At 36.5% G+C, this 17,466-nt stretch overlaps 1 protein-coding gene across 11 annotated transcripts in view; it reads right to left on the reverse strand.

Annotated features, from left to right (window-relative positions):
- The window catches only part of PLEKHA5 (pleckstrin homology domain containing A5), a 168,007-nt gene that overhangs the window by 11,495 nt on the left and 139,046 nt on the right, over window positions 1-17,466 (reverse strand). For 10 of the 11 annotated variants that reach the window (XM_065657030.1, XM_065657115.1, XM_065656890.1 and 7 more), the window contains 9 exons: window positions 12,439-12,501; window positions 11,228-11,308; window positions 10,944-11,093; window positions 9,455-9,556; window positions 8,277-8,388; window positions 7,978-8,024; window positions 6,236-6,353; window positions 2,229-2,344; window positions 470-679 (listed from right to left, as the gene is read on the reverse strand). In XM_065657030.1, the coding sequence (XP_065513102.1) occupies window positions 470-679; window positions 2,229-2,344; window positions 6,236-6,353; window positions 7,978-8,024; window positions 8,277-8,388; window positions 9,455-9,556; window positions 10,944-11,093; window positions 11,228-11,308; window positions 12,439-12,501 (999 nt within the window). Of the gene's footprint in view, window positions 1-469; window positions 680-2,228; window positions 2,345-6,235; window positions 6,354-6,894; window positions 7,084-7,977; window positions 8,025-8,276; window positions 8,389-9,454; window positions 9,557-10,943; window positions 11,094-11,227; window positions 11,309-12,438; window positions 12,502-17,466 lie in introns of all 11 variants that reach the window. The other variant, XM_065657445.1, reaches the window with a different exon arrangement.

Here is a 17,466-nt window from a genome sequence, read left to right on the forward strand (position 1 = left end):
CCAGTTAAGAGCTATCATCATAAATATACATTCCTACCTAAAAATGTTACAGATGTTTGAATATATTACATGGCAGAAAAATCTTCATAATTTATACATCAACTGAATCATTATTCTCCTTGACACTGCTTTTAGTCACAAAGCTTGCAACTTCATTGCTAAATTTGACAAAAAAACACTGTTAGCAAACATCACAATGCATAATCTAACATATGTAGATTTGAACAATTTCTATTCCAAAAAGACAATGAAGTGACTCCTACTACCATTGGGTATAAGCATGAAGACTGTCTTCTCCCTTTCTCTTGTGTATGGCACAGAATTGTGACTGTTACTCTATACAAGCAGTCTCAAACACACACCTACAGTATCAGGTGATTTTGGAAAAAGAACAATTTTGTAACAAGAACAATTATTTTGCATTTTTTTTAACTAGACACATTGAATTTTTGAAGAATGTGGGACCCACCTGTACTGATTTGAATGGATTATCTCTGACAAATGACAGACTCTGTGAGGGTGGCTGGTCTGAAACGCCAATAATATTGAGTCCTTTCCTCTTCTCTCTCAGGCAAGCTTGTTGGTGTCTCTTTATTCTTTCCATCTGTTCCTCCACAGTCATTCGAGGCCGTGTGCTTTCTGCAAGACACAGCTGCTCCACTGCACTTCTTGGCCTTTCCTTAAATGGAAGAAATATATAGAACTATCTATCTATCTATCTATGTTTTTGAAAAGCAAGACTCTAAACTGTTTAGCATATCATAAAAGATCACCTAATGATTTACTAAAAAGAAGAAAAATCATGGGCAAGATCTCCTATGTATGTGAAGAAAATACAAGAACCAATTATTAATAAATTCAAAATAAAAGGAAGGGATAATTTGATTTTTTAAACAGTGACATTACCACCATCAATGATAAACATTAAGAGAACGGGTACATGCTCTCTTAAAGCTACCCTATAAAGTTGAAACAATTTACCAGACATTAAATGACAGACAAACACAAGGTATTTGACTGAGACAGAAACATAATTGAAATTTAATGATCCAGGACATTTATACCAGTTGATCTAACAGTGATTTTTGTCTTTTTTGTTTCAAGAAAAACTACAGCTGGGCATTATTTAATGGCAAGTGCAGGCTCAAACAAACTGAAACATCCTTAGGTTGTGCCAGGGGAGGTTTAGATTGGATATCAGGAAATATTTCTTCACCGAAAGGGTTGTCAGGCATTGGAACAGGCTGCCCAGGGAAGTGGTTGAGTCACCATCCCTGGAGGTGTTTAAGATGTGTAGATGTGGCACTCAGGGACATGGTTTAGCCGCGGACTTGGTGGTATAAGTTTTGTGGTTTGATTGGATAATCTTAAAGGTCTTTTCCAACCTAAGTGATTCTAAGAATTTATCACCGCTTCAAAATCTGTCATTCTAAGCATGATATGATTCCCAAAATAACAACCATCACTTTACCTACTCTGTTCTTGAAATTCACCAGTTCTCAGATAGTTCTGTATTTTGTACAACAGCAAAAACATTTACTTCTGGCTAATCAGCTGCATTGAGTACATCCACAGTAATTGGTATCACCTCTGAAAAGTGGTATTCTTTCTCCAGTTAACATTCTGTGAGTTTCTCTCTCCTCTCCCATTCTTCCTACAACTTCTATTCATGCTACAACTACGGCAAATCCTTCCCCCCCTTTTGCCCAAACTACCTGTAAACCTCTGTCTTCAACCCAGAGACTACGGGACTGTCTAATCTGAAATTCCAGGCGAATTACCCACGTACTGCTTACTGTAGCCTTATTTTCTGTCTGCTTTAGTTTTTTTCTTCCCAAAATAATTTTAGTAATAAAATAAATAAAACAAAAATATTTTATACAAGGGCTGTTAAATTGCCCCAGAAGCCAAAACTTCAAAAGTTTTAAGATGCTTCCTGTCCTTTCAACTCAAGCATGAACTTCAGTAGCTTGGTAGATTTATTTTACCACTTAGTTCTTGCTCAGTTTGAGTGTAACAAAATCTTTATGCAGTTTAACATACACAATGTTTATAATTTCGTCATTCTTTCTACAGCTGTCTCCATTACCCTAGTATATTATATTTTTATAACAGCAAATTTTATGTGAAAAGAATTAAAAATATAAGTACAACTTTTGAAGTAACTACAGAAATTAAACTTGGAAATGAACACATCGCTATCCATCAATGCTCAAAGATTAGAGTACCGTTCTTAGATCTATCTTCTTATTCTTCCTCAAAGTGACATAGGATGCTATTGTTGAAGACTCTGGTGTTGGTGATTTGGTTCTGGGTGGTACAACTCCCACAGGAAAATGTGATCCTGCAAAACAGTAAAGTAATATACTAAGCACTATGCAAAACATTGCCAAAACAGTTTATTTTTTCTAGAAAACACATGTTGTCAGCCTTCGAAACTATTCTTCAAAAGACAGCAAAGATCTTAAAGCCTAACTATCATGTCTGTTAAGGTACACAGGCAGATGAGATGACTAGACCCTGGCTTGAGGTTTGGGTAACTGAATGGAACACAGGAAAATACTGCACATGGCACCAGAAACTGCTGGACAGAAAAACACGAACATCTTGTCAGTGAGAAACAGACAAAAGTCAGATAGTGCCGTGTGGAATATCTAGATTTCGCAGATGGTTGAGGGGGAATTATGTGAAAGATGGCCCAACTTCACAGCTAACTGGATGGCCATACTGGAGATTTGCTGTGAACTGAGTGTGCAAGGCCAGCAGAGTGCCCAGGTAGCCGTATCAGTGCTACCAGTTACGGCCAAGCTCACCTAGATAATGGTGTCGAAGATACAAAACTTAGTAGAAGTGGGACCAATGAACAAAAGGTAATTATGGGTGGGGTGTTTATTTGGGAAGAAACAAAGGCTGTGAAAGGGATGGGGGAAGGTAGATGGGAAAGAACAGGCATGGAACAAGAGAAAGAGGAACAGAAGGATAGCTTTGCATAAACAAGATATCTGTCAGTATGTCTGCCTGATCAAGACCTGTGCCTTAGCATTGCAGTCTGTCCTATCTTCTTACTAAACTTTAAAGTGTTTTCCATGTGAGTGTGCTTTCCCTCTTGTGTATGAAGAGCGTGGGAGATGCTAGTGACCTCCAAGCCAGGCTAGCTTGTCAGTAAGAGACAGCTACAGAGAGATCATACATCTGGGGATCAAAGATGGGAAAGATGGTCTGCAGGTTGCCTCCTGGAGGGATGATACATCTGGACCTGCTCCCAGGAGGAACCTTCTGTCTGTGAGCTGCTAACCAACTAAGACAAGACTAAATGGCAAGCAGAATAGCAAATGTGGGAGCCAGCTGTCCAAGAGATCTCACGTCTAGGATGCTGGAGAGGCCAGAGATACTGAGAGTTGACAGATGAAGATACCATAGGTCTGGCCAGCTCTTGGAGGGACTCATTTGTGTGTGTGCACATGTGTGCTCGTGTCTACATGTGTATGAGATCAGCTAGCATGCTTTGAGCCTGGTTAGGTGGTGAGTGACAACAGGATCAGAGCATTTGTGTTGTTCCACTTTCACGTGAGGGCTGGTCTTCTTTATACGGCGCCTGTAATGGCACCAGTCTCAAACCTGCTTGTGTAATCTGTTGTGGTTTGTTGTGGCTGTGCTTGTGCACCGTGGGACGACATCCTCAGCCTTGCACCTCGCTGTGCTCAGGGACAGGGAATTGCAGCAGCCAGGTTCTGCCTGGTTGGGAGCTGAGGATATTCTGTGTCCCGATGCCCGCGACATTCAACATCTCATAACAATATCCACCACTAGCTTTTCTACATAGAGAAGCCCTGCCAAAATGTAGTTAAGCCGGTAGAAAACAGAAGTTAAAATTTACCAAAATATACAGATACAATTGAATAGCACATGCTTCATTTTTGCTTCTTGATACACTCAGGAAATCAAACTATTAAAAATACTGTTTCGTTGCTGATTTTGTGTAAAAAATAGGTATAATGTCTTCTTTGACAGCCAAATTATTTCTCTTTGTTTTTCCTCAATTTGCACAGATTTCAGAGGATAAATTGACTTGGTGAAGACTCAACTCTTTCTCCAAATCGTTTGATAGGCTGACAAAATTGTCTGGAGGTATGTGAATGCCAAATCCACCATTCAAACAAAGAACTATAATACAGCTTGGGTCTCCTTTAGACATAAAAAGGGTAAAACACAGCACAAATCCATTTTCCTTTTGTGTCACCTTTATGTACCACTCAGGTCATAAATATCCCTCTCCTTGCAGACAGTTGTAAGGGTTACTTTACATAGTCCCATTAAAACATTTATCTTCAGTTGTTGACATTTGAAAAAAGAAGGAAATGGCTGACATGAGAAGTGTCTAGTACAGCAATGTGCACAACAAACTAGAAAAACATTTTCAAGCTTTTTGTGAAGTTTACTAATTCTTAGAACCACGCTCAACAGGAAATGATGTCATTTAAGTATGACTTCTTAAAACAGCAAGAAAAAAAAACCCTGCAGAGATGAGCTGCCTTTGAATTTGTTTCCTTTTCAGCTTATAAACTGTTAAGATAGAATGACATAAAAATGTTTGTTGAAACAGCATTTAGTTGTAATGCATATGCACTATAAAAAAACCCAAACAACAAGGAATGGTTATGTTTTTCCTACTGCACGGAGATTGTTATTAGAAGCGAATGCCCAGAACAAGAAATACCCATTAGAAAATTCACATGCTCAAAAGTGTGGACTGGATGATAAAACACAGCTAGAATAAACCCACTTCACTCTGTTGTTTAAGAAGATAAAAAGCCTCTCACTGCTTGCTACCACTGCAGTCCCTAAATGTTATTAATATTAGAAGAAATTGTATTATTGCTTTCCCTTACTGATAACTCTTTTTCTACATAAAAAAATTACTTCTGTCTTTACAGAAGACAACAGAAAGCAGATTGGGGTGCTCAAAAAGTATCGGTTTGCTTTACATAGGCAGGATAGGCTTTCTCATATTGTCTTGACAATTACTTTCCCTCTTGTCTATAAATAATCTGAACATCACAGATCAATAAAACCTACGCATGTTGTTGGAAAGGCAACTTCCACAATTTAGGTGGTTGGTGATTAGCAAACCTCATGCTAAACCTTGCATTTTTCACCACCAAATTCAAACAAATTTAATATCTGTCTTAAGTGAACATTATACATCAGGAAATACCATAGTGAATCTGAATTGACTAACTGTCTGGTAAGTGTAACCTTAATTATGTCACATATCATAAGGCCACTTACATTGTTTACACCCAAACTGTATGCTAACCTTAGTTTTAAAAACCTCCACTACTGTTCTGATGAAAATAATATCCTTATGTGATCATAGTTCTTGGTTAAATTGCGGTGTTGTTGCACCATCCTGCAATATACATGCTTACTCAAACTACCAGAACAGAAGGCAGTGATCTTGCTGGCACTGCAAACATGAAACATTATGGTAAAAAAATGGGGAAGTTTAGTTACTTTTTCTAAAATCTCTTCTTAGGTTGGGAGGTGCTCAAGATGCTTTTCCTCAAGTCACCTTTAACAAACTATTCTGTGTGTTTTAACAAACAGAATTGAGAAGCACTTCCTGGTAAAAGACTCTACCAAGCAATTAGTAGCTTTTATGGAAGCTAGATGAAGAGAAGAATCTAAAGCATTTAGCAATTGCAAAGACCTTTATTGTCTGTACACTCCAAGGTCATGATCATTATTCCTATTATATCAGAGGACAGAAGGCAATTCAACAATTACAAGATTAAAAAAAGAAAAAGACATTGTTTCCCTGCCTTATGAGAGCCTGAAAATTCTGTGGTGCTGCCTTTTCGGACGTTCCAGTGACATAACATCAGGAGCTTGATTCAAAAACTGAATAATTGTTCAAGGGCAAGAACATAAAATGGGTAATTGTTCAAGGGAATGGTGTGTGGGGAATGTGAGTGATGTGATTAGACATGGTGTCAATAAAGATTTCAGGGTTGTTGGTGAGTGTAATGTTTGCTTTTTCCGCGGTGTAATTGACTGAAATCTTTCTCATCATATAATTAAATAATTATTTTATCATGGAAGCTGTTTCATCATATTGAGAAATGGACAGGCTACAAAAATACAAAAGATGATATAGCTTCTATAACACAGTTAAAGCTTTGTATTCCTTGTGAAAAAGGCTGAAAGGTTGTAACCACCGTGCCTGGGGACAAACCTTTAGCAGTAGATTCTGATTCCGAAATTTGTTCTATTTTTTCTTCACCATTAGACTCATCCACTTCTGCTACTGTAGTTAACTCCGGTTCACTCTTATAAAGCCTATAATCAGGACCCTGAAGAACAACAAGTTATGAGGTAAATAAACAGGCATTTTGTACAAGCATTTATGTCTTAAGACTCAAAACAGTTATTTTGTGACGACTCTGCTCTCACTTTAAGACAATCTTTCATTGCTCAAGTCCTATTGCAGCAGTATTTCCTTGTAGTTAATTTGAGTAACAACATCTGCAGACTTTCAAAAGTTACAGAAAAAAATTGCCATGAAAATGCAGAGGCCTTTTTTTTTTTCTTTTAAATCATCTTCAGGAAATTTATACAAGGCTTCCGCAAAAACTGATTCTGAGCTTAGGGTTTTATAAGACTGTAGTTTTCTGAGATTTACTCAGATACAGGCATTTCAGTCTTAAGACGTTTTATATATGCACAGAATATATGACGGGGAAACGTGAAGAGCAAATGATGGAGCTATAAATAAAACTAAGTAGCCAAAAGTAAAAGCATAAGACAAAAGTAGCCAGATGACAAAATAAAAATTGTGACTGTGCAAAGGAAGGGGGATGCTTCAAGAACAGTGTGGCAGTTTAAGCCACTTACACAGTAAGATCCATTTCTCTGATATCCTTGAACTTGGTGAATCTTCTTTTCTTCTGGCAGATGTACTGGGCCCCTGCTATAACAGAGCAAGGAGCTGCTATCACTGGGCAGAGGGGGGATTATGGGAGGATGCTCTGTAAAGTCATAGGACCGAGGGAGTGGAGGACGAGGTGGGACTACTTCCTCTTCCTAAAGATTGTAGAATAGTCACCTTATTTAGATGTGCACACCTGTTACAATTATTTATAACTTAAAAAGAAAAACATATTACCATAGCTACACCAGCTATAGATTTTGGAATTAAAGGGACAATGTCACACTAAAAAAAAAAAAAAGCCAAGACAGATTTTGTTTGGTTGGTTTTGGTTTGTTTGTTTGCTTCCTTTTTATTACTACCACCTAGACTGAGATACTTTAATAGCTTCATTATTCAGCCTATCAAGATTTTCAATTCTAACACCTGCATTTTCTGTTGAACATGTATGAACTTTCTGAATCATTCTTTTAAAAATTAAATTCGGTATATTTTTAAAGATTTGTACATAAATTAAGCTTTTAGAAAGTTCCGTAAGCCAGATGTATATTGCAGACACTTTAGATAACAACGACAATGTCCCTTTAAAACTGTAACTTCTAGCCCGTTTTTCAGAGGAATTGAACATTTGTGAGCGCCCACAGTTTCAGCTGGTCTTGTGGGTGCTCTGGCCATCTGAGAACCAGGCTCAATACGTGAATAGACATATAAAGCAATGTATTTCTTCCCATGAGAAGTGTGGTGGGTAGAAAAAAAATCCATAAATCAGGGTTTGTATCTCTAGGGTAAGGGACTAGGGAGAGGAAAAGGTGAGAAACGGAAAAAAGAGACATATCGGTGAGAAGATAAAGACACAGAACAAATGGAAGTGCTAGAATTACTAGTGGAGATATCAGTCTTTAAAACCAATTCATAATGCAGTCTTTTCACAGAAACACACTGAATACATACTTCAGTCATCCTTAAAACAATTATAATAATGTTCATTTTTATCATAGGTATATTAGAAATTCGGTTATGCTAAAATGGTAAATATGCTAAAACCATACCTCATTTTTATATTTAAGAGCTGAAAATGTCCTTGATACCATGATGCCTGTTTGGGGGAGGGGGAAAGATACAGAAAGAAAGAGAAAAATTGTTTTCAATAAACAGCTTTTAAAATATGAATTATAACCTGTTGCTAGCAAACAAATATACAAAGCATCAATGTAAAATAGATGATTGCTTTCTTATTTTCTCAGCATTTGTACCACTTTTTCAAACATACAAAAGCAACTATGGAGCTTATCCTTTAAAAATGTATAGGATGCAATCCCACTTCCTACAAGATAAAAACAATATTTACCTGCCTCTGAAGAGCTTCTTTGCTGTTTATGTTTACTTAAACCCTCCATGACATCTTGAATTCTCCACAGTTCCTTCTGAATCTGAGCACGCTGTATCCCGGCTGACTCAGTCTGCCAGTAAATAAACAGCATATATAGGCAATAAATTAGAATACATTGCGAGTGGAAAAAAACAGAAAACCTTTTTATTTCTTTTGGCTACGCTGTATATCCTTTCCCAATGAAGGAAAATAAAATGCAGTACTGACAGACACTCTGCCATAAAACTGCAACATTCAAATATTGTCAGAAACAAAAAGTGTAAGATTAACAGATTTCATAGTGTCAAGTTGACAGCAATTTGCTAGTTCAAACTCCACTTAAGAACAGAATTGTATTTACTGTCTTGAAAGAAAATCCAAGCAAACTTTGCGCAGGAGACCTGCATACAACAAATGAAAAAGAAGCATCAGTTCCAGTCCTAAAATAGCAGGAGATGAACATGGCGTTTGCATACTAGTATATGAACTCCGGGCCTATTTGCATTCAGAGTCATGCATGCTTTGGACTGCATAACACAAATTTCTCAGCTCCTGGGCTTTCTTGTAATCTCCCTTTCATAGCTGCATAGAAGATCAATCCCTGGAGCAAAGAGCCTTTAATGCCTCCCAGCATGGACCACACCCATCTGCCTATTCTATATAATGTATGCACATCTGTGTGTGCGTCTCACAGAAAGATCTCCTTAGAAATTCAGAACTTATGCTAGCTGTCCAATCCTCCACAGGACAGAGCTGTAAGGTAATAAGATACGCGTCAGAACTCTTCATTTGTAAGATCTGAAGCAATGCCTAGAATATTTTGAATCATAATTTATTCGGATAGAATGATTTAATTACACTTTAAAATATTCCATTAAATAGAAGGATTTGTGTGAAGATTTAATATGACTGTCATAGCAATTAAGTTCTGAGAAAACTACCCCATTTTGGACACCACCACTGAAACAGAAAGAAGAGGCTTCCAGACACAGAAAATCAGTGTTTTTCCAAAATAGGAAAAATGAAGACTTCCTCGGAACTTACAAACTTGTAAGTTGATGCATCACATATCCACCGTTTTTTCATTTGTGTAGTTTTTAAACAAAATCACAGAAAATGAAAGTGACTTAAGTGCACTTTAAAGACCTATGCCACACCTGAATTTCTCCAAGCCGATCAAGCTGCTCCTGCATGTGGTTCCTTGTTACAGTTACATCATACTCCAATTTATCATATTCTCTCCAAGCTCTTTCCAGTTCCTAAGTATACAACAAAAGTAAAGAATTACAGAAGCACACTCAAGTAACAAAAAAAAAAAATTATTTCTCTTTATTCGGTGACGTGAAACTTCAGGAAATAATGCATAGGTAGATATCACCAATAAATAAATATGTATTTTAGAAAATGCAGTGTTTAAGGAGCTTTTTGATTTTCTAGCGATTCTGAATGGAATTCAAATAAACAGCATTTTGCCTTTCCACAAAGAAAAATGATAGGCAAGGGCAAAATCTTCAGAATATGTCTTTATAGTCAGCAGGCCTGTGGGTCTTAAGCTGTCCTTCCACCGAGGCAAAAAACCTACAAAAATGGAGCAAATTTGTCTCTTTTACCACATAGAATACATATGGGTGAACGCACATCATGTGCGTGTATATACAATGTATTACGCAAGACAAATGTCAGTCATCCAACCCTGCCTGTAAGGTTACCAGTGAAGGCCCCAGGTCTGCTAATACAGCATTATTTTACATATGTGAAACAACAAACACCAGAAGGGAGAAGGTGCAAAAAGAAAATCTTCTTTGAAGTCAGCTCTGCCATTTCACATTTTAAGCCTACATCAAGCAACTTACTCAATTTAGCATAAATTAAAAAGTTAATGAAGGAAAGTATATCTTGAGGATTTCCTTTTCCCTGATTCCCTTTTCCTTGTCCAACCAATTCCTTTTACAACATAGCCTAATGTTCAGACTAAAACCAGTATTTCAGGGCCTACTGTGTATCAGTTTTACCACAGCAAACCACTGGAATTTGACACTGAAATACCTTTTTGGATATATATGTAAATAGGCAAAATTTATTCTTTGCCTTGTCATTTTGGTGTAGAAACCATCATGAAGTGGGAAATGACAGTAAATAGCAATTCCCTTCCTTTTTTTTTTTTTTTAAAGGTGTTTGAAAGTGCGAAAGTGCAAAAGCACATAACTTGAAAGATCTTTTAAATATACTGTCTGCTGACAATATTATCTTTTCTTCTTTACATTCTGCAGCTGCTTTTCTTAAAATAAGTCACCTATCTGATCGAATATCTGATGAAGTTTGTGCTTGCCACTGTTTTGCCATCATATAAAATACCTTATTTGCATTATTTACTTCTTCTGTAATCAATTTTTCATATTATAAAGATGAAAATTACCACACCAATTAAAGTATGCATTCATTCCTGACCAAAAAAAAAAAAAAAAAAGACTACTCAGTGATTATAGTGAAAAGATCACTTTGACAAAAATACAATCAAGTGAAAGACAACTGAGTTTTGTTGGAATGTAAGGAAAAATAACCAAGGACAACCCAAATAACAATATGAACATGAAGATAATCGTTTAATGGTTCATTGAGTTTTACTGGCAAGAACGTATTACTTACTGCAGTAGCTCGTGATACTTCTCGACAAGTGCTAAGTAGTCCGTTCTGCAAGTCATCTCTCTGTAAGACTACATTTTGTATGGCTGCGGGATTATCTGCATTCATTTCTATCTCCTGACTCGCTGATAGCAAAGCTTGCTCAAGCGTGTACTATTATAATAAAAAAAAATATTTTTAATGTTCTGCATCATTGGCCTGATTTTCATTTTATTTCAGTTATCAATGTTCTGAAAATAAGCACGTAAACTAACATCCATTTTAGGTAATAAATACGATTGTCCTACTTTCTCCTTGTGTAGCTGTTGAAGCTTCTCCTCCAGTGCTTGTACAACTTTATCTTGTTCGCACAAACGGCTAAGCTTAGCCTGGTATGTAAGAGAAAATGATAGCAATTAGGGTTTCATTTTAACATCTTCAGTAATCAAAATATAACTTGATCAATTCATTACATGAATCTATGTAAAATACTACTACAAAATACGTAGTCTAAAATTATGAAGGTATCAGTCTTGCATTTTCAAATTAACCTTAATAAACCCCCTTAAGACACTATGAAATAAGTGTTACTATAACTTGCAACAGCATGGCTCAAAACATATAATTTATGATTCCACAGCTAAACCTTTACAACTTAATAACAGGTATTAAATACCATTTTAATTAACATATTCCTCAGTATTATAAAGAATATTGTACACATTCACAGTCTTTCCCATGGTTTATTTCAGGTGGTAGTTTTTAATAGTTATTTACTAGTACTATCCATGCTCTGCTCTGTTTTAGCTCTAGTCGAGGCTTGGTTATGACAAAAACTATTCCACACCAGCTGCAGGTTCACCAGATAACTGTTCAGCGCACTCTAACCAATTTGAAACAGTTTACTTTTCTATCTGAACAACGTTTTTGGTTCAGTATGTCCTGCTCTCTTTAAGATAACACTAGAAGCCTGCTTTCTTTTTTACCCTTAAAATAAGAACCCTTAAATCATTATGTATACTCCTAGTTGCATTGTGCAAGAATGACTAGACACGCCTACTTATGCATATACAGTCTTACGATATGTGTGCATTTTTCACCACCAATTTTACGCCAAGCCCCTTTTCTTTAGTAACTAGCAACCCCGTACTCTAAACGCTAACTACTCATGCCAAATTTCAGTTTTGGCATATCAGTCGTATTTCCTGAGAAATTACATCTCTCATGCTTATAACTGAACTACAACTACAGAGTTTTTCCCTTCCAAAGCAATTAATTCCTTTCTAGAAGTAATCCACCTTTGAACAGATATCATTCTTGAAATTTCAGTCCAAAATGTAATACTTCCTGCAAGTTAGAAGCTTATTACAAAAAGAGTCTTGTGCCCCTCAGTTTCACAAAGCAATTTCTGTTGGTAATCACCTATATGTTTCAAACTCAAATTCAAGGGGGAAATTATTATCAAAATAAAGAGAGAGATACCAACATTTCCAAGGAAGAAGAAATACAAATGACTTACATCAATATCCAGTTCTTCAGTTCTATATTTGTATAGTGTACCCCTACATTCTTCTTGTGTTAACTATAAGGAAGAATAATATTGCCATAAAACAACTTACTTGGACTATGAAAATGAAACTACTGTTCAGCTTAAGAGTTTGAATGCAGAAACCAGCTTTTGCTTGGAAGTCAAACATACCACACTGAACGATATATTTTTAGCCAATATATATTAATGAAGGTAAGTAAACGGAATGTCAAGCAGACTGTCAGTAGAAAGCTGCATTAACTGAACAGGTTATGTTTCTAATGCAAACTGGATTTTTAAAGATGTAAAACTAACTCATTCAAACATGGATTATGCAGGAAGATGAAACTGCCAGAGTACACCTAGACACAGTCATACGTCATTATGTACATTTTCTTATGTGCATTCTAAACACAGGGGCTCATTCTACTTGGAATTAACCATTCTAGGCCCACTAAGGTCAAGTGTATTCACGAGGATATTCTGATGTGAATCTGAAATCAGAACACAATGACCTAAGTATGCAAAATACATGTGAAATATCTTGTTACAGACATATGACCAATAAGTGCCACCAAATACCTTTCTGCCTACTTTGGCATATGGATTCCCTTCCCTCCAAGAGAGTATTATGAGAAATGCCATAAGTGGGAGCCCTTCTATTTTATCTTTGGACCTAGGCAAACTTGTCTCCTCAAGCCAGTCAGTATGTAAGGTACCCTCAAACTACTGTCATACAGCTCCTCACGTTAAGTTCTTAACTCAGTCTCTGAACTGGCTGGTAACAAGATTTAAAAATATTTTACCTGAAAAAAGACAGTACCCCATTTTAGAATGGATTATAACATACAGTAACTACTTAATATGCTATACGGCAAGTATTGGCATAACACTATCAACCTTTTTATTCTATTTAACTAAAAACATGTGTGCATTTAGTCCCAACATAGATGCTTTCCTTTCATGTACCTGTTATAATTAAGTCATTGCGACTTAATAGTGCAAGAAAGACTACATAAATACAAGTCCATGTTAAAGGACACTTAGAAATAAAAGGACTAGGGAAGGGTTAATCAGACAAGCATTCCAAACATACAGTAAATCTTCAACACACTTAAGTGTTTCATTTCAAGACATTATGTCCACATACCTCATGCAAATGCACCTGGTGACAATTTAAAAGTATGTATAGTGTATTAAAACCACACAGTAACTTTCTTTGAAATGGACATTTTATGAAAATGAGCGTTGGAATATGAAAAAAGCCACAGCACTTTTGCACCTCATGAATGTCACAAAAATTAAGGTATCTATTTAAACTCTTACTGTTGCGGAGTTGTGTTTTTTAACTGTAGATTTTATCACAATGAGAGAAAAATGAGGAATGGAAATATTTCAAAGAAACTCATAAACATGGCCAAATGTCTTTAACTTACAGAGAAAATCTAGCTACATTTCACAACAGAAAGATTTTACAAAAGGAAGATTATCCCCTATTAGATAAATACATCTTCCCAAGACTGCTCAGCATTTTGTATAGCTCACCTGGAAGAATGTAATGTTGTTTTTTCAAGCCAGTATTTTTTACCTTTTTCTTTTTTTAACGAGACACTTTTTTTTTGGCATTTAAACCTTAATTACAGCAGAGTTTAAAATAGCTTGCCCATTCAGCATCCTTATCCCTGCCTACCCTCTAAAAGGAATATATTTTAAGTATTCAGAAAATGAACACACATTTTCAAAGAATACTATACGCATGCTATTTCTTCTTATTAAAACCCTATCTTCTTTTAAAATTGCTGCCACCTTCTTGCTTTTGTCAGCAGTACTAGTTTCTCACAACAGGCAGTGTTAGAGAGCCACTTCATTTCAACATTTCTGCTGCAACATTTTACAGAGATTTAATGCAAAACCTCTAAAAATAGTAAGGTACGCTTAATCCACCTCTGACAAAACAGCAACTTTGCTTTCCACAGCACACCGATACATCAGCTTATGGCAAAAAGTGTAGAATGCTACTGCATCCTACTGGAATTAGGAGAGGAGTTGCAGCAGGCAAAATATAAACGTTACAAACAAGCTTAACAACTTCATAACCCTGGAGAACGCATCATAAGAGCTCCAACGATCAAGTTATCGATATGTATTTTACGTCACGTTCAATAAATGACTCTCTCTCTCCAAATCGTTCCTACAAATACCAGGACAGTAATTTCAGAGAAAGAGTGCCACCTGCTGAACCACTGACATGACTTGCTGCTGACTTCTACACTGTTCCTTGACATTTGCCTCCTCAAATACAAAAAAGTCCATTTCTCTTAACATGGTGAAATACACTGAACAGCTCCCAAACATTAAGGGCAGCACATTGAATACCTACAAAGAGAACTTTTCATTTTTGAAAGGCAAACTTCACATGCAGAGTTTGGCCAGATGTGTTTTATATGGGAAAAGGTAGTGACCTTAATTGGATCTCCATCTTATGTTAGAAAGAAATTGAATCTCCATCTTATGAATTTGTCATCTACTTTATAGTCTCACTGTATAGTCCCCATCTGTAAAATCCCAGTACCAGATGAATCCGAAAAGTGATAAATCCGCCAGAATGGACAAAATATAAGATGAGATGAGACTGAGAGAGTTGGGGCTGTTCAGCCAGGAGAAGAAAAGGTCCTGGGGAGACCTTATTGCAGCCTTTCAGTACCTAAAGGGGACCTACAAGAAACTTAGAGAGGGACTTTTTACAAAGGCAAGTAGTGATAGGACAATGGGTAATGGCTTTGAACTGGAAGAGGGAAGATTTAGATTAGGTAAGAGGCAGAAATTCTTCACCATGAGGGTGGTGAGACACTGGCTGCCCAGAGAAGCTGTGGATGCCCCATCCCTGGAAGTGTTCAAGTGGGGCTTTGAGCAACCTGCTCTAGCAGAAGGTGTCCCTGCCCATGGTAGTAGGGTTGGAACTAGATGATCTTTAAGGTCCCTTCCAACCCAAACCATTCTATGATTCTATGTCCTTAAAGGGAAATTTCTTCCCAAATAAATGCAAATTAGGCAAATGTCTCTTGAGACATGAGGGGTTTAACCTGTTTAAGCAGCCAATATTAAAAACATGGAAGTGACAGCAGCATTTCATTACATTACAAACTATTTTCAGATTCTGCAAACCATTCTGATTCAATAAATATATGGCAGGAAATTTCAGACCCTGAGAGCACAGTATGCATCTCTGCAAGGTACTGCACTTACGAAATTAAAACAAGATAACCTAGGACATTTTGTGGGGAACATGAGGTTAAAGTCAGACTTCCAAGGGGCTTTTATTTTTTCTTTTTAAAAGTATTTCTTACTAACTGGAAGCAGGCCAAATGGGCATTTACCCCACAGTAAGCAAGATTCTCCTCTAATTTTGCATAACGCAACAGATAACATTTCAAATACAAATTGGAAATACAGGATTTTTAGCTCAAATACAATCATCTCGTGTGTTCATAACCAATCCTGAAAAATATTTCCGACTACAAATCCCAAAATCTAACATGCATAACAGTTTAAATGTATGCAGCTGCAATAATAATAATAATAATGATGATGATGATGATGATGACAAAGAATGTCATAAACAAGATCTCACCATCCTTATAGAAGGAAAAAATTAAAGATGATTTTGATACATTTTTAATGTATGAAGAACAATTATCCAAGCAAAGACCTGGATGCTTGTTGCATTCAGATTTTCATTTTTCCCCCTTTAGGGAACTCATAGACAGAAGAGGAACTGAGGAGAATTCTACTTTTAAAAATCAGCATATACTGCTTTAGAAAACAAGATTAACACTTCTGACCTAGTATTAGAGAGAAACAAACAAACAAACAAACAAACCAAGGTAGAAATGGGTCCAGACTGTAAATGCCTCTATTTTTCTTGTCTGTACATATAGAATCATTGCCCTGGCTTACAATTGTAAATTTACAGTACAGTCTGCAGAGAAGACTGATGTAAGTCAAAGTGATTTAAATAACTGTGAAGATGTAACAAATCACAAACAAAAATGTCTTATAAATAACATATATGAAGTAGTATATATTTTAGCTATTTTACTAAAGAACTGTTAACCATTACAAACAAACAGGAAGCAAGACACCTTAATTTTTAATTAAAAACAAGCTTTTCTTGCTTTCCTTTGCTTCATACTAAATGAGCTCAGTCATAAAACTGAACTGAATAAACTAAAGCACAGAAAGATTCTTCCCCCTACCCGCAGGAATAGTTATGGTCAACAGAAACTACTTTTTCATGCTGACAACAAAACATGTTTCCGTTGCTTACACAGAGACTTTTCCCAATTGTTTCCATTTCTTTAAAAGCAGTGGGAGAGATGACTGGTAAAAACAATCTATTTTATTTGAATAAAAATTATATGTTGTTTAAACTTTAAATAAGTTGCCTGAATTTTAAACTGGTTAGTTTCGCACTACAGAAATTTAGAAGACTACCTAGGCAGTGAAGTTATGAGTGTATTTTTTTTATATCCCTTCCTGGAAGTCAGCTAACGCACATCTCATAGAGGAAACTTCAGCTGTGAAAGCAGTTCTTGCTGTTCTCCAGCTTATGCAATACATGGGTTCTTCTGCACAAGCCTGCCAAACACTCTGACCTGAAGAGACCAAACCTCTAGTGACAAAAGTTTACTCAGTCTTCATGACCTGTTAGATTGGCTGTTTCTTTGACAAGAATGTCAAAAAAGGTGCTTATTCAGTGTCAAATAGGAAGCAGCAGGTGTGTCTATGAGGTCACAGCAGTGCTGTGCAGCGGTACCTTAGCTGACAGTACAGCCACATCAAGACAGTGCTCTGGAATTTTTTGGTATCCCTAAATGAGTGGGCAGGCTAGCCCAGGTGCAGCCATACCTCAAATGTGACGATGTTAATATTAGGAGCTGAGCTAGTTTACCCTGACACATCCAAAGCACCTCTGTTCATTACATCTCTGTTGACTTACTTGTCTTACATACTCTTATT

This window comes from Caloenas nicobarica, chromosome 1, assembly GCF_036013445.1.
Source record: "Caloenas nicobarica isolate bCalNic1 chromosome 1, bCalNic1.hap1, whole genome shotgun sequence".
In the NCBI taxonomy this organism is placed as follows: Eukaryota; Metazoa; Chordata; class Aves; order Columbiformes; family Columbidae; genus Caloenas; species Caloenas nicobarica.